The following is a 26,267-nucleotide window of genomic DNA, read 5'->3' as shown; positions in this document are numbered from 1 at the left end:
ATAATCTATAATGATGACAATCTATCCAACAGAACTCTCCAACTAAAGACTATTTAGGACATCTATTGGCAAAGAAAGTAAATTAAATATCATAAAATGGACATAGAAGTTAACAGTGATAAACATCATTGGCATAGTAAAAAGGAACAAATTAAATAATGTTACCTCTCAAAACATGCAAAGCAAACCACTATCATATCACCACAATTGGTGTAATCAGAAGGCAACAACTAATCTCATGATACATGTCACTGAAACCAAATTTGTAAACAGATACAATACATTACTAGGCATCAGGAGTCCAAGAAAAGTGTTTAAACAACAGGGAAAAAGAACACAAACAATTCTTTTTACCATAATTGATCAGGAGGAAACTTTTCAAAATGTTATTTACAATAGAAAAAAAACCACAAACAAAAGAAAAAACTTGTGATATGGTCAGTCAGTCTCATCCGATCCCAATTTGAATGCCACTGACGCATCAATTTTATGCACCTACAAAAAACGAAAATGTGATAGAACTTTAAGCATTGGAAAGATATTGTTAAAAAAGAATCCAAAAATGTCTACTGTGATTTCTAAAGTTACCAATGATGACATCAACATCAAGCCAAGTGAGTTAACATGTATGCATACAAAAAACAAAAATAGATAGAGAAAAGATTTTGTATACCTTTGTATCAAAAGACCTTAGTTTGACAACTTGTGGGTTCTCTATGATCTTCGCATCACTGTCTGCCCATGTCATTGGAACCATGGCATCTTTGTCCGTGTATGCTAGCACATCAAAAATACCTGCAGTACAAATGAACACATAAATAGATCATGATTATTTAATTTCCTCATCAAGAAAATTAGAGAAACATTCCTTCTGGTGTTTAATTTCCTCATCAAGAACATAGAGAAACGTTCCTTCTGGTTTTCGATGCTTACATGTGGTGTTCAAGCAAGGAAGGAATGTAACACAAGAAGTGATCTGCCGCATGATTGCTTGAATCTCCTTCATAATGTCTGCATCACTCTTTCTCTTTGACACACTAATATTAAAATGTATACAAACAAAGAATATCTGCTTCAGTTAAGGTGACCGAGAAACATCCTGAATAATATTTCACTCATTTCATCAACATGACAAAACCAAAACTTTAATGTCAAAAACCATGATCTACATACCTAAAACAGTTATTTCTTTAATGTGACAAACATTCCCGAACATGCCAAAAACATTCATTTATATGTCAAAAATTGGACATGACAAAAAAGTTCATTCTGACAAGCCAAAAACTTATAAGCATTCCATAAAACATTTATCACTATGCAAAACAACATTTGAATTAGTGCCTGGCCGCGTCTTCGCATATAAACAAGTTAGTTATGATACTTCCTCTAAAGTTAGTCTTCATGCATATTATAACACTCACAGTTAAATCCTTTGTCCATAAAGCTCTTACTTACATGTAGGACAGAATTCATGCTACAGCTATAGACAGAGTAACCAGTAGTAGACAGCCTAAAGGCCCATAAAAAGAGATTAAGCCTACAAGAGTGTACATGCACCATTAGTCAGACTGAGGTTGAAGGGTCTTGTACAATTAAATAGTTGAGATCCAGGAGTTAACAATTCATCACAAGGCTTTCATCCACAACTTAAACATAAATAATGCTATCCACATGTGAAGCTTTAAGCATTAATTATATGAGTGACATTAGAGAGAGATACTCATATGTCCAACATTTCACATAGATACCAATAATGATTGCTATCTATATAGGCGAGTTTAGAGAAAAATATTCTCATGTCCTATACAATTAATTTTTTGAGATTCCAATGTTCGCAATTCATCACAATGCTCACATTCTAAACATAAATACCAATAATCCAATCTATATGCAAGGCTTGAGAAGAAAGTGGAAAACCATTGACTCTATAAGCAAGGTTGGGACAAATACTTATATGTTCTACATTTCATTGTCTATCAGTAGCATCCAGAACATGAGAGAATTATAAAACTATACATGAAGTTTGACTGAGAACCTGAAAACTCATTAACTCTATATATGAGGGTTTGAGAAGGAACTCGAAAATCTTTTTATGCTTTTAGTATAGATTGGAGAGAGGGCTCGAATAATCTATCGATACTGTATATGAGATTTTGAAAAAAAATTGCAAAACACAAGAATTTTATATATGAGGTTTGGAAAAAACAACATTAAAAACTAATTAATGTTGTACGTGAGGTTTGGGAAGAAGAACATACCCTTTTTCAAGAACCTCTTGGTCAGCTTCAATAACGAAGTTCCATCTCTCAAGTGTTTCAGAGGTTGCTTGATCGATGATAACCAGGACAACCCGCTGCAACTTCCCAGTTTCAAGCCAAGCTGAAAAGTGTAGCAGATGATGGTGAGTTCACATATCATATTCTACTAACACTATTAGTTATGTAGGATCATGTACCTGAAAGTTGGGTTGTAACACCTGTTATAAACTTCTTCACATTCTCATCTTGTGCCATGAGAAGTGTAAGGCCATACTTCTTCACTTTCCCAAATTGGTCTGAAGGATAAAGCCCTCTCTGATAGATGATACTGCAATAAACAACAATTGGAGATGCGTCAAATAGATATGAGCATATATATATATACATATGCATACATACACACAATTATACCCGATAAAGACATATTACTACAACACAAACATACATTCAATGATTATATACGTATACAGAAAAAATGACGCACACAAGGTAAAATACATCCAAGAAACGACAGATACATACACAAAAAATGGCAGATACATAGACGTGTAAATACAAATAGAAATTATGATTGCAACCGCATACACATACACATAAATTGAAGCCTACAAATACAAATAAATAGATGTATGCACATACTATGTATGTATGTAAGTTGGATTTCATACAGATATGAAAATGAGATTGCAAAAGGAAAAAACTAACCTGTTAACCGCATAGCCTGCATCACACGAGAGAGAGGAAAGGAAGGTAAGATTAATATGTTTCTACATAACATCACACAAATAGAAGTCATAGGCAAAAAAATAAGGGTTAAGAACTACAGCTAAGGCTTCTTCAGACATCTCATTTAGAGACCCTAGCACCTGTAACAAACTAACTAACATGGAGACACAGAAAATGCACAAAATTAAACTGTCTTTCGGGTTTCAGTAAACCTATGGTGAAGAAGGAAATTCTCTGCAGAAAGATGACTTTTCTTTTCTTTTCTTTGAAACACGAGAAAGGATGGAGAGAAGAAGAAGAAGAAGATATAGATAGATATGAACTTACAGAAGAACTCAGTAACGATGTCTGCAGAACCTTTGAGAGTAATGACATCGCGAGCAACCTGAGCGGTAGTCATCTCTCTTCTTTCTTACTTGTTTCCTCTGTGCCTTCTTCTTTCTCCTTCTTTTGTTTCTTCTTCTTCTTCTTTCTCTCCTTTTCCCTTAACAGTAAACTGACCTTTTTTTCAAAGTTCAAAATTCCTTCTAAAAATTTGATCCACTTGATTATCGGGCAAATATGTTCTCTACAATCTTCAAAGTCCAAACTTTGGTTTAGGGTTTGATTTGTAGGGCTTTTAGGGTTTTCACATGTAGAGAGCTTCGCTGGTTTCAGCCCACTTGGGCTTCTAGAATTGTTGGCCAATATGCTCTCTGTTGCTCAAACTTTGGTTTAGGTTTTCATTTGTAGGGCTTCTAGGGTCTTCACGCATAGGGCTTCTCGGGTCCCACCCCAATTGGGCTTTTTGCGAGTGTTGGGCAAATATGCTCTCTATCATTCAAACCCCACTTGAAAGGATTTTAGGGTTTCACATGTAGGTCTTCTCGTTTTCACCCCACTTGGTTTTTTGCAATTGTTGGGCATATATGCTCTCTATTGTTCAAACTTTGGTTTAAAGTTTCATTTGTAGGGCATTTCGGGTTTTCACACACAGGGCTTCTAGGGTTCCACCCCAATTGGTCTCTTGGGAGTGTTGGGCAAATATGCACTCTATCATTCAAACTTTAGTTTAGAGTTTCATTTGCAGTGATTCGCCCCATATACCGAGTGTAACTGCTTAAGTCGATCCACTTCTAGCATCTGTTGAAATTGTATCCCGGATCTCATTGATGATGTTGTCCCATTGTCCAGTTTTCCCCAGGCAAGAAGAGTCCTAAGGCCCAATACATTTCGAACAAAATGCCGGACGAGAGAATTAGCCAATAGTGGTTGATTCATCCAACCATCCCACGTGTCAAGCATTTGTTTGTGTAAGAAAATCTTGATTGCATCCCATGCTCTGACAATTCCCAAGATAAATCTATTGGATGTCAGATTTCGTCTCAGTGTTTGTGCATCTGTCGAGAACATCCATTTCAAAGAAGGAAACCAGTTTCCTGTCGTATTGGGAGATAACTGCATTAGCTGATTAAGCAACATACCCTTCTAGGCCTCTATCCCTGGCAACAGTCTTCTGACTACAAACTTTGTCAGGAGAACTCAAGATTGCATCAAGGGATCTATTAAAGCCAACCCTCCTTGGTTTTTGGGCCTAATCAAAACATCCCATGCCACTTTGGCCACTGCTCGGCCACTGCATGAGACCCATTTTTTCCACCCCAAAGGAAGTTACGTATGGGGCTTTGAACTTTCATGATTGTTGACCTAGAGAACAACCAAACAGATGCAATAAACCACATTGAGGCCAACAACACTGAATTTGTGATCACAACCTAGCCTGCAAATGATAGGTGTTGAGAGTCCCAATATACTAGCTTACGCTTGATTGATAACAACAATGGAGATAACATCACTTCAGATGATAAATCTATACCAACAATACAACCTACGTAACGAATGGGATCCCCATGATCAAGCTAGCGGAATGTAGGGCCTGGATACCACGATGGACGTGGTTCATCACTTACCCAGAGGCCTATAGATTAATTATAATTGTGGCATTTGAAAATGTCTGCAAGGCATTATGTTCCCAATCAAGATTAATAACATCTTGATGAATATAAAGAGCAATGTCATACGCAAACTCAGCATCAAGAACTGTCGTGTTTGCAATAGGTAAGGCTATTGCTTGGATGGCCACCATCGAGGATCTGAGAAACGATGATAAAGCTTCCCCAAATAGAATGAAAAGAAAAGGTGCTAACGGACAACCTTGTTTGAAAAATCTGGAAATTGGAATTAAAGTACCATAGCCTCCAGAAAATAAAACAGAGTTAGAAGCATGTCTATATAATGCAAACACACCTTTTATCCATGCACATGGAAACCCTAATCTTAAGAGAACTGCTTCCAGAAAGTCCCAATCTAATTTATCATATGCTTTCTCAAAATCTAATAATAGTATAGCAAGGGGTTGTTTGTGATGTTGAGCCAATGTGGTCATCTCCCAAAAAAGGAAGATATTGTCAAATATGCTTTTGTCTTGAAGGAATCCTGATTGTGTATCATGGATAATCGAGGGAAGCATTGGGCACAGTCTATTGGTTATAGTCTTTGCTACTATTTTATAGATGTCATTAAGCAAAGTTATTAGACGCCATTTTGAGATTTCATCACATCGAGCATTTGATTTTGAAATCTGGGTTCTTCCAAGATGGGGGGTAGAAAAAACCATCTTGGTGGAGCATATCTCCACTTTATTCTCTCCCCAAAAGAGGTGAAGACCTGTGCCTTTTTCCACATCTCTCTAAAATGTTGTTGCTTATGAAGCACAACATCAGGCTCACCAGTTCCAACCTCATATTGACCTCTTAGAGTATGCAGAAGCATCAACCATATCTCCTTTACTAACTCAACCGCATTATGTTTGACTTTCTGAAATACACATTTACATCTTGCCTTCTACAATACCCAAACTACTAAAGAAGATATCGTAGACCAAACATTGTCCTCTACCGAACAACAGATTGTTGTGATATAAGAGACATCCAATACACTCATTTTCATAATTCTATATTTCTTCAGCCAACCTACCCCATCTCACAAAACCCCATGTGTACACATGTTTACCATAAACAAGATACACAATTCTCAACGTTCTTTTCCAAACTGCTCTAGCAATAGGACATACCCATAAGAAATGTTGAACGGATTCAATGGAAATACCACAACTATCATATTTTAAATCATGGCAATGCCCCCACATCCATGACTTCATAGGGATTCCATAACGTATCAACAACCATCTAAACAATACAACTTTCTTAGGAATTTATATGGCCCATAACCATTTCCAATAAGCGCCCAACCAAGTTTCTTGCATAGGGATTTTAGTGTTTCCCATGCAAGCATTTCGAGTAGTGAAAAATACGATATCTATTGTTCAAACTTTGGTTTAGGGTTTCACCCCAGCCCGCTTTGAGGTTCTCTTGAAGAATTTGTATGTCCTAAGTTGCATGGTTAATAGCATGCTATAAAGAAGGGGTTCCACAACAATTATCATTGACATTAGAGCAAGACTTGCCAGTTATAATTAATACATGGCTTCCACTACTTGACACCATTGGTTACAAAATGTTCCCACATACCTAATCCTAAACAAGGTTATGTTTAAATGAAACTTGTGTTTTGGGTCCAAAATGAACACGATTAGTAGTAATAATTTGGTTTGGTTTGGTTTGAGTGTCAAAACCGAACCGTTTAAACATTTTGAAACTTGAACTGAACAGAACCAAACCACGAAACCGCTAAAAATTTTCAAACTATTAAATCGTTAAAACCGCGGTTTTGTGCTTCGGTTTTGGTTTTCAACTTGAGTCAAAATTCAAAATTTTAAATATTTCATTATTTTAATTTTCAAAATTTCAAAATTTTCCTAAAACGTGAGAATAAGGCTTGAAAATGAAAAGATTGTTTAAATAAAAAAATTGTAAAAATCGTTAAACCTTTTAAACCGTGGTTTCTAATTGTTGAAACCGAACCGTTTAAAAACACATGAATCTAAACGAACTGTTTAAACCATTAAGTTGTGGTTTCGTAGTTCAGTTCGGTTCAAACCGAATTGTTCCTGAATGTTAATTAGTAGTGTTTTTCACATACATTTATTAATATAATTTTATATATTAGATGAGGGATCTCAAGAGATTGATTGGAGGTTTGTTGGAAATAAGAGATTGACTAAGATTTCAATACGTCTTGCTTATCATAAGTTGATTGACAAACATAAGTGGTTAGAAGAAAGAGTTATAAAGATATGGGGTTTTCGTAAGCCCATTACTTGGTGGTTTCATGTGATCAAGGCAGGTTGGTGTTCTTGATTGATGCTATGAGCTAAGGTATTTATTTGGAGGGTTATGGTTGGAACTTTACCATTGGGGGATGCATTAAGGTTGGTGTTCTTGATTGATGCTATGAGCTAAGGTATTTATTTGGAGGGTTATGGTTGGAACTTTACCATTGGGGGATGCATTAAAAAAAAGAAACATTACTAAAGGATCGTGTTCCTTTTGTTTGGTGGAATTAGAACATAGTAAGCATCGATTTCTTTCATGCCTGATGGCAAGGATGGTTTGGAGGTGTATTAGTTTAGTGTGGATGTCTCTAACTGGAGTAAGCATATCTTCCTTTAGTTGGGTTTTTGCACATATGGAGAACAATGAATCGATGCCTCATTTCCAAATTATTTTTGAGTTCTTGAGGTATTGGGGGCTATGGCTCAATTGGAATATGTGGAATGCGTTCACTTTTGATTCGCAAGTTTGGGTGAGAAAATATGTTCTAAAGTTAAAAGGACTTCTTTTGTGGCAATTGACAATGCTAGAGAAATCTTAAGCATGAAGAGAGAGAACTCTGCAAGGTCACATATCATCATATTCACCATTTGAATTGGTGTGTAGGGTGGCATTGAGTTTGGGGTCATAGTAGTCTTTAGATCCCCAGATAGATAGAAGGGTCCTATACTTTGTAGTAAGTTAGTCATGGTGGTGTTTTTTCTTTCATCATGAAAGCCATTATTTAAGAAGAAAGAGAGGAAGAGTGGAGAGAGAAAAAAAACAAGAGTGGAGAGGGGATGAAGAAGAAACAAATTTGTTTTTGTCGTTGCGTTCTCTATTGGCAACGGAATGGGGCACAAAGACAAGCATTGGAAAGCCCTCAGTTAGAGTTTCGTAACGAGATATAACAAGTTTAATTCAGTGCTCTGTACTAGACGCAGTGATTGAAAGTAGGAATCGTATGTTGTTGCCATACACATATTACTCAACACACATTGCGAATCTCATATTGTCTTCTTCATCTTTGATCTTTTCAATCGGGTGAGTTTTGGTTTTCTCTCTTGTTCATGGAAGATTACTTTTATCCTGGATTAGTATCACATCAAGAATAATGGATATAAACATGAATTCCTCACAAATTGTGGGGGATATTGATATGGGAATCATTGAATCAATAAAGAGTAATGTGATGGTTGAATGTAATCGTGAATAAGAAGAATATGGAAGCTCTAAGAGGTTCACGGGTTTTGAGGAAGTTAATGAGAAGAAATTAACATATGTTGAGGCCCTACATGTAGATGAAGTTGACATGGATCATTGTAATTGGGATAGTTTATGGGGAATTGCCAATACCTTGTTGTCTGATATTGTGGAAGAAAATGAAAATGCAACGAAAGAATGCATCGATCAGGATGTGCATGATGAGGAAGTTGATGCTAAGGCAGTGTTGCAATCTTTTGATGTATTCTATGATCGTGCGATTATATTATTTTTTACCGGGAAACTCCCATATATAAATTGGATTAAACAATGGTTGACCACAATCATGCCACCGAATTGTGTCGAGGATATATTTCCAGTTCCACGAGGGTTTTATGATGTAGTATTTCGTTCCCATGAACACCAAAGTGCATTGTTAGCTAAAGTTCTAGTGTTTTTTGATAAACGATTAGTGCATGTAATGCAATGGTTCCCCGCAGTTGACTATCATGCTTTGTTGAAACAAGAATGCCCCGTTTGGGTAACATTGGATCGTAAGCATTCTCTTTTATGACCACTTTTACTAGAGTTGATGAGTCAAATGGGTAAAGTATTGGTATCTTCGCATGCAAACGCTACAAATAAGTGTAGATTTTGTGTGTTATGGGATACAAGTCGTAAGAGGCTAGGATGGGTGCGTATGAACACACCTGGTCTGAAAAGACTTTGCTTTAAATTGAAGTGGGAGACATTTGCAGGTCATTGTTTTGGATGTGGTGAATGGGGTCACTTTATGGCAGAATGCCAACGTCATTGTCCTTCAACTTTAGAGGTTCCTAATGAAGGAAATGGTAAGGAAGGAGTGGGGAGAGATGTTGGTGTGTCAAATATTGTGGTTGTTATGGATGAAGGAACATCATCTAGAGCAAGTTATAAAGAGGTCTCACCTCAAGGTTTGGGCCCTAAGAATAAGGGAAGTCAATCTATGGATATGGAAAAACACAGTTTAGTGGTTATGGATAAGGGGAAAAAACCGTTGGATAAAACTAGTAGTGGTGTTGTTGTTGATAAAGATTGGCATCAGGTTAAGGTCAAGTCAAAGGGGAAATCAATGAATATGCAACATAATAGTTTGCCCACTACTCATGAGATTACTTGGCAAGGTAAATTCAGGAACTAGGGAGGGTCCTCGTAAAGCTCCTTGGCAACGACAATTTAGGGATAAGGGATTACCCCGTCGCCTTTAATTTGATTCATTAGGACAACTTGTAAATTCATCGAATTCTCAAGGTTTTTGTAAAGCGGGAAGACGTAAACAAAAGATTTTGATAGACAACCTTAAGGATGTGGTGCACCAAAATCCATATGCAACATTGGAACGTGCTTTGACTAGTTTCATGACATCGGTTGCTCTAAAGGAGCAAGTGCACCCATAACATTATTGATTGAATGAAAGTGGTAACATGGAATGTGAGACGGACATGTTCTCCTCATAAGAAGTATATATTATGGGAAACTTTGTTAAGTAAAGAATGGGATACATTATGTGCGGTTAAGCATAAGTGTCATGAGTTAGCAAGATCCACAGTTCATTTGAGTGGATATTCATCATTCTATGTAGGACATCTTAATAAACATTATTTAGGTGTGGTATTAATCGTGTGGGATAAATATTATCCTCAAGTGGTGCATAACGATCCTTATGGTCGGTTTTTGGTTCTAGAAATCACATTTTTTGGTGAGGTTGTGTTGGTGGTTGGGATTTATGCCCCTAACCAAGCCACTCAATGTATTGCATTATGGGGCTCACTCCTTCAAACCCTTTGTGTGGGCCGTCCAAGATTACTTATGGGTGATTTTAACATGTGTGTTAATGCATCTCAATCTACGTTTGAACCAATCATGGATGATCCTGAACAACTTGCTTCAGATTCATTGGCTATGGAGGTTCTGAAGTTGGATGTTTGGACATGGTTGCAAGGGAATGATCCAAGTTTTACCTTCCAATTTGCTCAATATAGACAAACATAGAGTCGGTTAGATAGAATGTATCTAATGCACGATGATTCTTTTTTACCGACATCACTTCGTATGACAGTTCTACAAGATGTAAGAACTTCATATCACTTTCCTATTTTTTTGGAGGTTTGTAGTCATGCAATTGACATGTATAAATCCTTACTTGGAAAGCCTCCATTATGCTTTAACTATTCTCGTTTGCTTCAACCTCACTTTGATTCTCTCATGGAGCAAATTTTGGTAATTTTTTCACAGCAAGTGAATCTTAAAGGAGTTAACACATGGGATATCACGTTACAAAACATTAAGATCATTCATCGCATGTATGGAGTAGCTAATGCTCAACGAAGAAGAGGTCTTCTTCGACAATTCTCACAAGTTCTCTCCAAGTGTAATGCATTATTGATACATGCACCATTAGATGAGGAGCTTTTGGATATCTAGAGTCAATTGCATGTTATTATTTCTCAATTGCAATACCAAAGTTATCGTTATGCTAAGATGTGACAACCTAGGGATGGGCTCATAGATAATCAATGTCAATCTCATTAAATGCTTTTCCAAGCGTTACATCCTACTTATGCTCGATCTAATGTGGTATATGTGAAGGAAGGGGATGAATTGATAGTGGATCTTACTACAATAATTGACATATGTGTTCATTACTTTGAGTTGATTGGCCCACAATTGTTAATGACAAATGACGTGAGAAGAGCACGTCATGAGTTTTATGACATGTTTGGATGTATTATGCATGATCTCATTAGTCATGAATTGGATGCGGATTTCACTGAGGATGAGGTGGACATGGTTTTAAGGGAACTTCCTAGCGGTAAGCGACCTGGTTGGGATGGCTTTACAAATGGAATTTTTAAGTGATATTCAAACATTTTAAAGGGGCCCTTAACTTTGATGTTTCAATATTCTTGGGATTTTGGTTGTATGCCTCAAGCTTGGAAGGTTGGTCTAATTAAATTAGTTCCAAAGGTGGCATCTCCCGAGTCATTTCATTAATGGAAACCTATTTCTTTGATTGGAGGGGGGGGGGGGGGGTATAAGAAATTTACAAAGGACTTGGAAAATAGATTACTCAACTTGTGTCTCTCTCGATTCCATCTCTCTCTCCCTCTCTCCTCTCACATTCGAACCCCCTTGGGACGGGGGTGGAGCTGATCTTGGCTCTACCCCCCACCCATCAACAGTTACAAAAGTATTTGCCAAAGTTGATACATCCCGCCCAATATGGTTTTATTGTAGGTAGGAATATATTGCATAATGTGTTGAATGTTCAAATGGCCATAGATTATGCACGAAACACTAATCAAGAATTGATTATGGGGCAATTAGATTTGGAGAAAGCTTACGATCATGTTAATTAGTCCTTTGTTTCTGGGTTAATGCATACAATGGGCTTTGGACCTCGTATGTCTCACCTCATATTTTTATTAGGACAATATGCGGTGTCTCAAGTAATGCTTAATGGGGGAGTTACATCAGATATTGCCCTCACAAGATCCGTTCGTCAAGGATGCCCACTTAGCCCATTATTGTTTGTTATTGTTTTTCTTTTAGAAAACATATCCTTCCATTAGTTTAAAAAATCATATCAACTACAAAATACAAAATGATGGAAAGGAGATGATTATCCTTCCCCAACCTGTCTTGTGTAAGTCAATAGCTAGCCATGAATCCTTCTTTTGATAGACTTAATTGAAATCTTCCTCAATAGTTGAAATTACCATTGATTTGCATATGTTCAAACCAAAACAATCTTCCTCATCATGTTCATATTCAATGTATCCAGATACCACCTTTGGATTCATGTTTGTTATTGTTACTCATTTCTTGTTATTGATGTTATCAAGGCTTGCAACAAATGGTGACATTGTGGGTCTACACCTTCCGTATGGAGGGCAACTAGTAGCACAAGCTTTGGTTGATGATTCTTTCATGTTTCCACAAGCCTCAGGAGAGAATCTTGAGAGAGGGATGCTTGTATGGAACCAATTTCCATTGGCTTCCAGGTTACATTTTAATTAGAGGAAGTCTAGTCTCATTTCATGTCAGAAAGGGATTTAGAATGTTTAGGATGACAAGGATCCGTTGTCGTGAAGATCCGTCACTACACGCGGATCGTGAGGCGGAACCGCCGAGGTTCTGGACCGGAAGGACTCGAAGTTGGCGCAAGCTTTAGCGGGAAAGGAATTAAGATAGATTGAAAGAGAGAGATTGAGATAAGATAGAATGCTTGATTTTAGATTGAGAGAGAGATTAAGAACTCTTGACTTTAGAATTCAAGAACAAGGTATATCATCCAAAGGATAACGAATTTATTTCTTAATATTAATTTTGATTTAAAGTACAAAGCTTTTTTTTTTTATCCAAGAATCCCCATTAATCTTTTTCATTACCTCTTTTATAGATGCCCTCATGCATTTGAGGGTTCAAGACATGCATAAAATGCATGTTTGCCATTTGGCGCTCATGTATTACATGTGGCGCATGATAACCATGTCACTCATTTTAGCTCTCATGTATGAGAATTTATATGTAAAAGTAAAATGATAAAAATATAAATTCAACTAAATGTCATGGCTTAGTGGTAAGCCTATTAACTCTTAACTAGGAATTGCAAGGTTCAAATCCTCACTTGCCCTCCTTGTATATATATGTGTGATATTTATTTATTAATTTGGTCGCCAGATGCCGGATGACGCCGGTTTGCCGATTGCCGTCGAATGTCGGTTCCACCGGCTCTCTGGCTCCGTCTCCGTTGGATGACGGTTCCGTCGGATCACCGGTTACCGGTGTGCCACTGTCGCTTTGCCGACTCCATCGTCGATCCAGTTTTGGTTGGCCAAAACCTTTACAAGTAGCTAGTCCACCTCCACTCTTAGTTCAAGTTACCTTGAACTCTCTATGCTCCACACATAGACACAAAGATAATAACTTTTGCTCCACCTTATATATGGTGAGAGCCTTATTTGTCTTGTCTATGTGGGATATCTCATAATTTTCTCTTTTTCTTTCGCAACTTCTTACCCACATAAGTTGACACTTATATGTGTGTTTCTTATGTAGTAAAGTGCACCTCTTCAAGATCTTCGTCTTTTATACTAAGATATTAAACTTACTTACAATTAATATATTCACTATTATTGTTTTATATGATTGACACTTAATTTTGTATGTTTTATGTGATTTTCATACCATTGTCGAAAATCTTCACGACACCGTGGTGAAGAAAGGTTCTATTTTTCGACACTTGGGCTATCCATTAAGAATGAATGTTACAAATGGTCAATTGATTGAATGGATGTCTAATCAGTTGAGGGATAAGTTTATGTATTGGAAGTTACAATCTTGGCCATTTCATGTACGCTTGAAGGTTGTTCAATGTATTATAAAACCCATGATATTATATTACTTGCCATTGTTGCCATGGACAAAGAAGGCTTTGCATTCTATTTTGCAACCTCTTCGATATTTGTTGCGGAAGAAGAGGGATAAGATGGTAATCACATGGGTTGCGTGGAATCATCTAGCAACCCTAAGCGCTTGGGAGGAGCTGGAATATTGAACTTATCTATACATATAATGGCTCGTAGATTTTCATTATTACAACACATGTGTTCAAATTCACAATGGTTACCATGGATATCTATTGTCACATTGCAATATTTCATTGAGAACAAGGGTTTAACACATAGGAGGACAACGATTAAGGCTTCATGGTGACAATTACTAAATGGATGTATTTCACTTAGGATTTCAGGTTCTTCATGTGTTGAACACTTGGTTACCTCATGACAAGAAGCACTCTTGTTATATGTATGGAAACCATCATCTAGTAGAGAGCATTGTAATTCTTTGCAAAAAGAGTTACTTATGTCTTCTCAGTTATTATGGTTGCCAGTAAAGGAGAGATCGCACTCTCAATTTAATAGTTTGTGTTTAGGGGTTGTGGGAGATATATTTGAGGCTTCATTCAAAGAATTTTGGAGTTTGTTGAAACACGACAATTGTTACGCATCCCGCCTAATTATGGGTTTGTTTGGCAACAACTACAAAATATTGCATTGATGCAAGGTCCCTTACCTCTACAAGCAAGAGAACAACCCTGGTTTGATTGGTGTTTACGGGGTCAAACGTCGTTGTTACAAGTGACTACTAATCTTTTGTATCATTGCTCTATTGAGTCTCTTGGATGGCTATCATCTAAGGCTGAAGAAGAATAGAAAATACACAAATTTGATCATGGGTGATGGCAGATCTTACAATATAGTTGACATTCTAAATTGCCACTTGTAGCAAAGGTCTTCGTTTGGAGAGTTTTGATTGGAGGATTTCCTTTGGGATTAGCTCTAAAACGTCGTGGACTATCAATGGGTAATTGCTTCTTTTGAAATGTTCAAAGGGACTATAGTACTCATCGATTTATACAATGTTTGATTGCTTGTCAGATTTGGAGTTACATTTCTCAAATTTGGCAAGTTTTATCACGGTGTTATTTGATACCTAGATAGTGGGTGTTTGCACAATTTTCACAAGTTCACCCAAAATCAGAGGTGGAGATCGTTTTCCTATTTCTGAGATATTGGGGATTGTGTCATTATTGGGACATGCGCAACAGTTTTGTATTCAATGGTAGATATGGAGTGAAAGCATATCTACGAAAGTTGGAGTGCTAATGTGGCAAATTTTTTTATTGGCGCAAGTGGAAATTCTTTCCTCAATGGAGTGTTCGTCTTGCCTATTGGCAATTGAACATGTTTCACTACCCATGTAATGTAGTGTAGTTAGTGGGTGACCATATTCCATTGTCACGCCCGTTGTAAGTAGTGTTTTTCACACATTTATTAATATAATTGTGTGTTTTCACCAAGAGAGAGAGAGAAACCATATGGATGCAACTCAGTTGGTAAAGTTTCCCAATGGAGACCATGTGGTCATGAGTTCAACCCCTACATTCCACAATGGCATCTAGTGAAATAAGAGATATCTATGGAGTAATAGAGGGGTGAGAAAATAGGGGTTCGAACCTCAACCCCTACATTCCACAATGGCATCTAGTGAAATAAGAGAAATCTATAGAGTAATAGAGGGGTGAGAAAATAGGGGTTCGAACCTCAACCCCTACATTCCACAATGGCATCTAATGAAATAAGAGATATCTATGGAGTAATAGAGAGGTGAGAAAATAGGGGTTCGAACTTCGAACCTCAACCCTTACATTCCACAGTGGCCTCTAGTGAAATAAGAGATATCTATGGAGTAATAGAGAGGTGAGAAAATAGGGGTTCGAACTTCGAACCTCAACCCTTACATTCCACAGTGGCCTCTAGTGAAATAAGAGATATCTATGGAGTAATAGAGAGGTGAGAAATTATGGGTTCAAACCTGAGATGTAGTGCTAGTAGTGTAAACGGCTTACCACTAGGGTAAGTTGATTATGATAAAAAGAGAGAGATGCATGTGAATTTTGTTCTTTGTAAATCCATGGAGCTATGTATAGTGTCAAATAGAGTTTATTTTTGGGCATGTCTACACATGCTCCAAGATTATTCGTCATCATAAGGTGGCATAAAAAGGGAGAGGGGGGGGGGGGGGGGGTTGTGAGGGAGGTCTTAAAGACAAAATGAGTCACTTACTACAAGTGGGTTTAGATGGAAACGCAAATAGTGTTGAAATCCTACATAAATGAAGGAGGCTTTAGATTTTACAATGACCAATTTTTTATATTTTAGAATATAGTTTAGGCTTGAGGATGAGCTCAACAAGAATTTAGTACAAATCTTTAAGCCACAAGGTTAGAAACAAACCAATCATTTTAGGGTTTCTCTTAGTCCATAAAAGTATGAAATTTAAGAGTTCATTACTTATCTTTAATTGATATAGACAAATTTAAAGACCTCGGTCAAACAAATGATGTTAAAAAACATCTACAAAGTTGTTGCTGTTGGGACTTTGAATTGATTTCTAGCTTAAACTAGTATAATAATCTTCGGGATTAGGCCGAGAAAATATTGTTCCAAACAAGCATGTTATTGCTATTTAAAAACAAAAACAATAATAAAGTTTAGCTATCTTTTAGGACCCGATTAAATATTACAAATTTTGATTGAGGCCAGGTCATGTATATGGAGTTTTTCTCTTCATCAAAAAAGAAAAGAAAGGAGAGAACGTTCTATGTTAGTGCTACTACTTGGAAGTAAAGTTTCGAAACTGTTTTTTGTGCTTCGATATGCACGAAATGTTATGGTGGGGTCTAGTGAGCATGGATTGTTCTGTTAGGTATAGACTATCTTTCTTGGGTTTGTGACAACGAAGAAAGAGAATGTAGGTCCCCAATGTTTCTACCCCATGTCGTTTAAAAAAGCATGAAAAATAGGCCCAATCATTGGACTTGTCCCCTTCTACATAGGCATTCTTAATCTTAATTGATCTAAATTAGGAATCCGCGTAGGCCCCATTTGAGTCACGATTTATTTCATGCTTTCTAATAAAATTCCGATCGGCTAGTCGAAACTAAGAGGCAATATAAGGATGACGAAAGGGTGTCATTAAGTTCTCGAGCATTGCGAAATGCATGTGTCATTTGCATGTCTCATTAAACCTTCCCCATGTGCATCCAACCAATGGACACATGGCAGTAATGGATGTGCATCATGGGTGTAGATGTAAAGTTTAAATAAAGCTTTACATTATCCAATAGTTGTGGATATACATTCCGGCTATTATCAACATCTCTTGAACCATACCATATTGTCACCAATCATCCGTATATGATCTATAATCTTTGCTTCGAGTTGTGTATTTTGTTTTTTGCCCTTCCTAGTATATTTCTGTTTTTATTTAATGCAAACTAATGTTTAAATTCATGGTGTGAAGGCAAACAATTGAAAAGAAACGCTTCCATTTCTCACTAGCTCTTCCCACATGCAATAAAAATTTGTGATATGCCATTCTAATAATGCTTTCATTAAAGCAAGCCCCACATGGGGTTTATCAATGTCTAGGATTTACACCAGCTTTTTATATAAAAACTCATTTTTAAGTCCTTTTTTTGCATCCTCTAGGAAAGTGACATGCATTCAAGGGTTTGCAAATACAACAAACCAACGTAAACCGCCAAGACTAATTATTGTAAAGACCCCACGAGAAAGATGACACTACATCCAAAGGATGTAATGACAAAAGTTTGAATCTACCCATGTCGTACATATAAGTGATGAGAGTATATTCCTCATCATGCACTTGTGATAGAGGAATACACTACAATCACCAAACTCATTATCCAGTGAACAATGGTCCACCGCAATGTCCATGAGGCAAGTATGTTTAAAGGAGTTCACATGTCAAAGACTAAGATTACTCTTTACATGATGAAGCCTTACCATTTATAAACCTTGGATGCTTTCTTCATTATTAGAATGTTGAAATGGACCCTTGATGTTTATGACTAGAGTTGTTCACCACAAATATCACGTAGTGTGGGGGTCATCTATGTACTAACTTGTCGAATTGCACATATTAAATTAGTGATCAATTTGAGTCATATTGTAGGCCGTTGACGATGCATGCATGTGATGGAGAAGACCCTTAGGAGGGTCGAATTGTTTCTTTTTCCCTTGGGAATTTCTACAAGAAAAATAATGCACCACAAGCCCATAATCTCAATCATGATAAGAGTCTCTAATAAACAAAGATGATATAAATCGGTTAACCAAACGCTACATAAACTACGACCATGTCTTTAGGATCTATCATTCAAATAGTTGAAACATTGAGAAACATATGTACATGTTTGCAAAACAAAGTGTATGAATGATACATGGAATAATAGTAAGTGACTCGATGTTGAAACAACAATCAAGCAGCTTCGTAGAAACATGGTAAAAATAATTATTCGAGGTTTTTGTGAGGCCAATCGACACATATTCAAAAAGCATTTCGAAGGGAGGGATTAACATGAGTGGTGGGTGCATGTAGATGGACAACCTCACATATAAAACTCCATATGATTGTTTAAAAAAGAAGAAGAAGGTATAATGTCAGTAGTGTAAACATTTTTACAAGATTTTTAACTCTATGTGATTGGCCGAGGAAACAACCATTTCAGAGGCTGAAAATGGAAATAAGGGGTACCATAATTGGATGGCATGAATGGAGTAGTTGTCCAAACGGTCATAAACTCATGTCGTTGAGCAATTTTAGCATCAGAATCTCCAACTATACCATCCCATTGTCCCTTCACATTGTCCCTTCAAAGTATGAACTATGTCTAACCAAATATTTGAAACCAATTCAGCCGATGATGTTTTAAGCTGATGGAAAATGAGAGAGCACCGAAACTTCCAAATGAACTCCATATGATTGTTGTACACCGCCAATTATGGTTAGATCGTGACCTCGACAATCAAGACAATGATCAAAGTTGATAGATGGTCGAGGAAAGCGTTATCTTCATCCCAAATGTACACATACACATACACATACATATGTATACATATACACATATACATGATACATGATACATGATACATAAGCAAGTGACTTTCTCTTTTGTTTTTTTTTATTTTCTAAGGAATGGCCAATGGGCATGTGGGGAGGGTGTCCAAAAGTAATTGAGATGAAATGCGGGTCAAGTAATGGAGGAGGAGGAGGCCATACATGGATGGGGTATATATACAAATATATATATATATATAATATATATATAATGGCTCCAATCTTGGCCATGGCCCAACTATTATTAATTATAAAATTGATTTATTAGCTCTCATGAGTCATTGCATTACATTACATATGTTTCCCTCCAATTATTTTTTGGTGTACTTTCCCTTGTACATCTCCCAATAATAATAATAATAATAATAAATAATAATAATAATAGTAATAATAATTGTTATATATGTGTATATATATATATATATAGGCTCCAATTCCTCAATATACAATATTTTGATTATGCTACTCCCTCTCAGCTATATACACAATAATCAAAGCAAAACATACATTCTGATCTGCATCTGCATCTTAATTACTACTCATTATCATTCACTAATTCGGTTCCTGATGAGCCCGCCGCCCCCCCCCCCCCCCCCAACTGATTCCATCGCTAATCACCTCATTGGCTTGCTAATCTCCTCGCTAATGACTCCCTTATCCCATCGCTAATCTAATCCCTAATCCCCATCCGATTCCTGAGTTGCTAATCCATCAATCTCCATTCATTTACATAACATACATCCCATTCCCCCCAATGGATATCACTGATCATCCTCATCATCACAACCATCATTATCACCCCCAAAATGCCAACACAATCAATCCCACCCCTAATAATCATAATTATAACCTTTCCAATTTGATCTCCCCTCACTCATTCGACAATAATCATGTATCTCACCTCAATCCTTACTCAGCAGCACCTACTTATGCTGATTATCCATCCCATCGACCTAACCCAGAGCCTCCTTACCTGCTTAATCCACCTGGATTAGCAGATAGTTATATCCCTAATGACATCCCCAATCCGATGATTGTTCCCCTTAACCACAACCATGAGCACGGGATTAGTCAGCCCACAACATTAGGCCATCCCAACCCCTTAATTAACCCTTATCACAATCCCTCTAATAACCCTTACAACGACATTAAGGGCTCTGTCTGCGGCAGCGAGGTGATTAACCAGAGATTAATGACGATGGATCGACAGATTAAAGCAGAGATTAGTGAGGCTAATTGCCTTCACAATCTGGTAGACGCAGAGGAACCGAGACTGAGTGAGAACATTAAACCAAGGCTAAATGTCAAATCGGAGGCTATCATAAACAGCAGCAGCTTATCAGGATCGATTTCTGCGTATCACTTATCACGGCCTGCGTATAACTCATCAGGGTCTTGTAATTATGTGCCAGGGTCTGCTAATCACATATCAGATTCCGTGAATCACTTATCAGAATCGACGAATCTCTTATCAGGATGTACGAATCGTTTATTAGGGTCGTCTAATCACTTAGCGGATTCTTCTAATTACTTGCCACACCCTGCTAATCACAGTTTAGCTGGATCTGCTAGTTTCAACTACTTATCAGGATCCTCTGTCAATCACTTATCGGGATCAGCTACGAATCACTGCCTATCAGGACTCTCCACTAATCAGCTACAGTCATGTTCTCCGAATGACTTATCAGGTGGCCCTGCTAATCACCTAAGCAGTAGCGTCAACGACAATCATCAGGTCCAGCGAAAATGTCCCAATTTCACAAATCAAAACAAAGCAAAAGCCAAGAAAAGGTAAGTCTAAGAATTAAGTAAAATTGAACTTCGTTTATTTGATCGGAAAGCGCTCTGGCAGTTACGGTTTCTCAGTTGTTTTTTGGCCGCATCTCTAAATTCATCTTACTAATCACGCTCTCAACTCACTAATCATTAATTAATTAATCAATCAATCTCCTTAATCGGTCGGTTCAATTTCACCGATCACTCTGTAATCAGGAACTCAGCATTGCCTTGTTGGTTCCATTTAATTGTAACAGTAGGAAAAAAAAGGAAGTAAGACCGATCTGCCCCTAATTTAAAGCAAATCGACAGATTTCTCCTCCTAAATTAATCCGTCTGTTCAATGCACTAAATCTGTCTGAATCAGTGTTCAAGGAGTTGCTGACTATATGTATGCTTCAAATGATAAGATACCGGGTGACAGTGATTAAATAAATAAATGACGACATTAAGAAGCAGAAAAAGTGGATTGATGAGAAATGAGGATCACAATCTGGCAGGCATAAAGAAATTGGGTGGACCGTGGGAATAAGACTTAAGAGCTTAATTTGGTAACAATATAACAATAATAAGAAGAAGAAGAAGAAACTGGGAGTCTAGTACATTTTGATGATCCTAGAAGAAAAGAAGATTGAGAGACTATAGAGAGAAAGAAAGAAAGATATAATAAGGTCTTTCTAAGACCCAAATTAAAATTGGCCCATGAGACAATTGGTTTACAACAAAACAAAATAATGGGGTAAATAATTGGCCCATGAGACAATTGGTTTACAACAAAATAATGGGGGGTATTTACCGATTCATCGAAAGTAAAAAATAAAAATAATGTGTGTGCGCATACATACAACACAGGAAGTGGCAGGAGAGGAGGGTGTTGTGTGTGGCGGCGACCGGAGGGCCGGAGAAGCCGACGGGGGAGTGTGTTCCCCACGACTCCTACACATGGCGCAAGTATGGGCAGAAGCCCATCAAAGGCTCCCCTTATCCCAGGTACCTACCTAGTGGCCCATCCCAATTTTACACTTTACATTCCAATACACAAATTATAGAGTATATAGTTAATTGTAAGTATTGTTATAATGTTACATATGTGTATGTATGTATTGGTATGTATTTGTTATGTATGTGTATGTATGTGCTTCTATGTATATGTTTGTATGTGCTTCTATGCATGTATGTACCACATATGCATAATATACATATATACATGACTATGAATAAATCTACATTGTCCCAATCCTATGTATGCCTCCCGTCCTGAACCTTCGCCCCGAGGTGTCTGGACACCCCTACTAGTAGTACCTCACACAACTTCTCAAGGCCCTCGCCTCATCTATTTGTATGGAAGAACCCCTCTCGTTCGATTTTCCATCCGAAACTGGACCTCTCTCTTGTATCCAATTTTCCATGATCCCTATCCCATAATCATCATCATCATTAAGAAGGAGGGGATGTTTGATGTATCGACATTCGCAGTATTATTGGCCCATAGGGATGCCTTGCCATGGAAAACACTCTACATATCAATTAACATCATAGGCATAGGCCGATCTTGTTTGACAAAGTTCACTTGGCCATAGTAAAAGCTTATTATACTGTTTGAATGCTTTAAGATGCTATGAACCAATTACTACCTCCTCAATGCCATACCCCCCCCCCCAAAATAAATAAATAAATAAATAAATAAATATTGCAAACTCTTTCCTTTTCCTCCTTCATTGATTTAGCCTTCCCCTTCTTAGAAAATGCCAACTATATTTTTCTTTTTATAGAATTATGGAAGTAATTGAAATATAGAGAATGCTATAAGGAGATGTAACAAATTACTAGTGTTAGTGAGTGAAATCCCTTCTCAAAGCCAAAAGGTTGCATGCCCATGAGAGGTTTTGGTCGTCCAAACTCACGGACTTATATTGAGTTTGCCAAACATTAGAGGGTCATCAATGCATTTCAATGACATAAAAACCTTGACACAGTTGACAATATCTTAATTTGAGTCACAACAAACCACTAGTGCAAGTTTTGAAGCCAAGTAGATTGTATGCACCTCATTCACTCTCTTTAAAAAAACTATGACATAAATATTTGAGTAGGGGGGTGTTTTGGGAAAGAGACAGAAGCTAGAGAAGCCAAAAGAACAATAATTGAGATAATATGATGTTATTTGTTTGATACATTGATGCGACATTTAGTTTAAGTGAACTAATATATGGTGCCCTGACTCGAGAGTAATCCCATGACAATAGAAGTAAATAGATAAAGAGGGAGATATAAAGATTTTACAATCGTGATTGAGGTTAAATGTGGCCTATAAACAAAAGTGAAACATTTTCAAGAAGTGTGTCTCGAGCTGATAAGTGACTCTCAATGCCCAAGAATTTTATTAATGATCATTGCATTGTGACAGAGAGACAGAGACAGAGAGATGTCGATAGAGATGTTGACGATGAAGATGTATTATCTTCCTCATGAAAAGTGCTACAAAAGATTGTCTTTCGACGACGTAGACAAAATCCAACCACATGTGGTTCATATTGCAATTATCTTAAGGTCATTATAGTGTGTAAATAAAGAGCATATGCATGACATTCATAGTTCACTAATCCCATAGGTTCTAATATGATATTATTGGTTTCCAAATTCCATTAGGTTACTATACATCTAAAGAGGGTGGTTCAACCATTGTCACAAGTGCATCATGACTAAACAACACAGTTTATGTGTCTACATTTTAGCTCTTATACAATTTGTGCATGTTTTTGCCTACCAAGAAGAGAGAATCTTGTGTTTTGGTTTTGTTCATCTTTTTGTGTTTTGTTGCTATGATCCCATTGGTGAGGTGCCTCCATGTCCTTCACTATGGCCATGTATTGTATTTGCGGACTTCCATTAGCCCCTCTACTAGTTCACCAAATTGAACCCATGTTCAAGGAGTATCATTGTAATGTGATGTGGTTGCATTGGTTCAAGGTGGAAATGTAGGCAATGTCAGTCCATATAAGGGATATATGCACCTTCCTCATGTCCATGCCATATAGTAAGACTTGGATGTGACTAATTTGCATTGAAGTGTTTTGATTCCGTATCTATCACTTGTAAACTTTATTGAGGTTGCATTTAGATTTGAATACATGGTAATTGATGCAACCAGATTTGAAAATGTCGATCCATTTCCTAAATCCGTGTCTTAAAATCTATAATGCATACACAAATCCCGATTGATTTCATCATTGGATTAAAAAAGCCTAAAAGATTGGATTAAAAGAAATATATATATTGAGAATATTATTTTCACACGCTACTATGTTATTTATTCCGATCTTTATATCTTTCTAGGGACGTTGGTGGGGACTATTCCAATCTTTATATATTTTGAGGGGCTTTAGAAGGTCCCCACCATTCCGATCTACCGAATGTGGCTTTTAGATTCATGAGCTTACCTTTTCAAAGTTCTTAAATTTAAATGTATTATAAATTTGTGAGGGTGTGGTGGGAAAGCTCATGCTTTGCTAACCGAAGGTCAAATGGGGCTTTTAAGTTTGCATCAACGGGTCTGTTGAATGGCTTCCATTACAAAAAGTCTTCGCACTTTTGGATTGAGATCATGCACACGAAAATTTGGCTTTACAATTTGACTTTTCCTTTAATATAATACTCGTCTTACTTTTAGAACCTTTTAGATCATGTGAAAAGGATCGTTAACAACTTAGACTCCCCACAAACCAAGGGCGGGAAATGATGGAATTATCTTTGGATGATGATCTAGAAACCCTTAGTAAAGATACAACCTTGGGGTTGGGTCACTTAAGGCCCACTCAGCACACAAGGCCAATAATATGAAATGGTTTGTTTAGACGACGTGCTTCAATAACATTGAGATTCTTCGGGAATACAAAAAAATGTCACAAATTGCCCCATGCTTAATGAACCGATATAACATAATTCACGAGTATTAGGAATGAAGGTGCTCCCTCAAGATTACAAACCTTCTCCCCCAAAAAAACCAATATAATATTTAACTTGTTTGGACCCTAGGCCCTCCACATCAATTGTGGAGAAGTATCCGTAGATAAGGGATATTTAGCCCTTGGCCCTTTGCTACTAACTTTATCTTTGCCTTAGTTACCCCCCTCCCCTGTTCCCCATCCTTTATGATTTTGGTTGTATGTGGTGACATCTTTGTAACTCCATAATGTTGTATTTATTTACATGATGATCATGCTAGAAGTGTCAATTCAAAATAGTTAGTTGAGATATGCAACATTATAATTATAGATTAAGTAACAAATGAAGGTAACTAACTAATCTAGCTAAAGTGATTGGTGTTAATCGGTTTATTAAAGGATCGAAAACTAATTAATCGATAGCGATGTCCATGCAGAAGCTATTACAGGTGTAGTAGTGTGAAAGGATGCACCGCGAGAAAGCAAGTTGAGCGCAATCCAACGGATCCTCTCATGATCATTATCAAATACACATACGAACATAACCACATTATGAAATCAATTAGTGATCAAGCATCGACAAAACCACATGGAAAACTCATCGATTCAAACGATGAACACATTATTGATAATAATGGAAACAAATCCACTATTATTGATGGTACCAAGAAGGATGCAATGATTAGTGGAGAAGAGGGTACTTACGATCAAATCAGTGAAGGGAGTTGTGAGCCCAATTCATCATTAGGAAATAATACCAACATTAATGACGATGATGAAGCGGGCGTGGACGATGATGGTATTATGCATTTAGAAGATAAGGATAAGTCAATCGGCGTTGATCATGGCCTCAGTGGCGGAGGAGATGCTCATTGTGATCGAATTAGTGAAGGGAATCGGAAACTCCATCTATCTTTAGCCAAAAACACCAACATTAATGATGGGACAAACAAAATTAATGAATTGATTCGATCTAATCTAATGCCTACTACCACAAAGGCCCATAATTCCGGGAATTCAAGGAGCTTTACGGAGATTTTGCTCAGGAAATCATCATCGGATGATGATGACGAGGAGGATTATAATGATGTCTACGGTGAGCTCAATGATTGGATTAGCTTAGAAGCAAATGCTTCTCATATTGTAGACCCTTTTAACCTCTTCCAATGGTCATGACAATTATAATAATTACTTCTTGATGATCAAACCTTACCATATGATTTTGATTATTTATATATACAAAATTCCTTCAATAAAATCTACACACTTTTAACCCCTGATCCGTGAGTGACTCATGCCTCGCTCTTTTTGTTCTTTGATTTGACTAGGGGTAGATTCGGTATTATGAAAAATGCAGATGATCTTCCTCTTTTTCTACTAACTTTTTTGGCCGAGGGTAATTTGATTATTATCGAAAATTCCGACCATACAATCACCCCAAACACAAGGGTTGATTTATGATATTTGAGCCAATGACTCGAACACCGACACCAAATTGCACCATGAGATAGTGGCATTTATAATATTTGAATCGAGACTCCTTTGTTTGTTGCTTTTATGTATGTCACTCTCTTATTTGA

The 26,267-nt window shown here is 37.1% G+C and overlaps 2 protein-coding genes across 2 annotated transcripts; one reads left to right on the top strand and one right to left on the bottom strand.

The window, feature by feature from the left end:
* Window positions 1–338: 338 nt before the first annotated feature.
* MAD2 (DNA-binding HORMA family protein) lies at window positions 339–3,481 on the bottom strand. Its single transcript, XM_087319099.1, has 7 exons — window positions 3,312–3,481; window positions 2,964–2,979; window positions 2,456–2,586; window positions 2,259–2,379; window positions 934–1,037; window positions 674–795; window positions 339–495 (listed from the first exon to the last, which is right to left on the bottom strand). Exons 1-7 carry the CDS (start codon window positions 3,382–3,384, stop codon window positions 439–441), a joined length of 624 nt encoding a protein of 207 aa, XP_087175225.1. The 5' UTR covers window positions 3,385–3,481; the 3' UTR covers window positions 339–438.
* Window positions 3,482–19,706: 16,225 nt separating this feature from the next.
* Window positions 19,707–25,969, top strand: LOC147863459 (uncharacterized). Its single transcript, XM_087320082.1, has 3 exons — window positions 19,707–20,758; window positions 21,596–21,733; window positions 25,125–25,969. Exons 1-3 carry the CDS (start codon window positions 19,722–19,724, stop codon window positions 25,861–25,863), a joined length of 1,914 nt encoding a protein of 637 aa, XP_087176208.1. The 5' UTR covers window positions 19,707–19,721; the 3' UTR covers window positions 25,864–25,969.
* Window positions 25,970–26,267: the final 298 nt, after the last annotated feature.

Source organism: Azolla caroliniana, unplaced genomic scaffold (genome assembly GCF_043228905.1).
Source record: "Azolla caroliniana isolate FFs.n. ecotype wild unplaced genomic scaffold, voAzoCaro1.0.p SCAF_5, whole genome shotgun sequence".
Taxonomy (NCBI): domain Eukaryota; kingdom Viridiplantae; phylum Streptophyta; class Polypodiopsida; order Salviniales; family Salviniaceae; genus Azolla; species Azolla caroliniana.
Note: the sequence above shows the minus strand (reverse complement) of the source record. Positions and strands in the feature narration are given on the sequence as shown.

Coding starts and splice junctions, on each gene's coding strand:
- MAD2 (XM_087319099.1), bottom strand. CDS start 3,384: ATGACTACCGCTCAGGTTGCTCGCGATGTCATTACTCTCAAAGGTTCT. Junction 2,380..2,455: donor TGTTACAACCCAACTTTCAG/GTACATGATCCT, acceptor TACACTTTTCAG/CTTGGCTTGAAACTGGGAAG. Junction 496..673: donor TAAGGTCTTTTGATACAAAG/GTATACAAAATC, acceptor CGTTTTTTGTAG/GTGCATAAAATTGATGCGTC.
- LOC147863459 (XM_087320082.1), top strand. CDS start 19,722: ATGGATATCACTGATCATCCTCATCATCACAACCATCATTATCACCCC. Junction 20,759..21,595: donor AAAGCAAAAGCCAAGAAAAG/GTAAGTCTAAGA, acceptor CATACAACACAG/GAAGTGGCAGGAGAGGAGGG. Junction 21,734..25,124: donor AAAGGCTCCCCTTATCCCAG/GTACCTACCTAG, acceptor ATGTCCATGCAG/AAGCTATTACAGGTGTAGTA.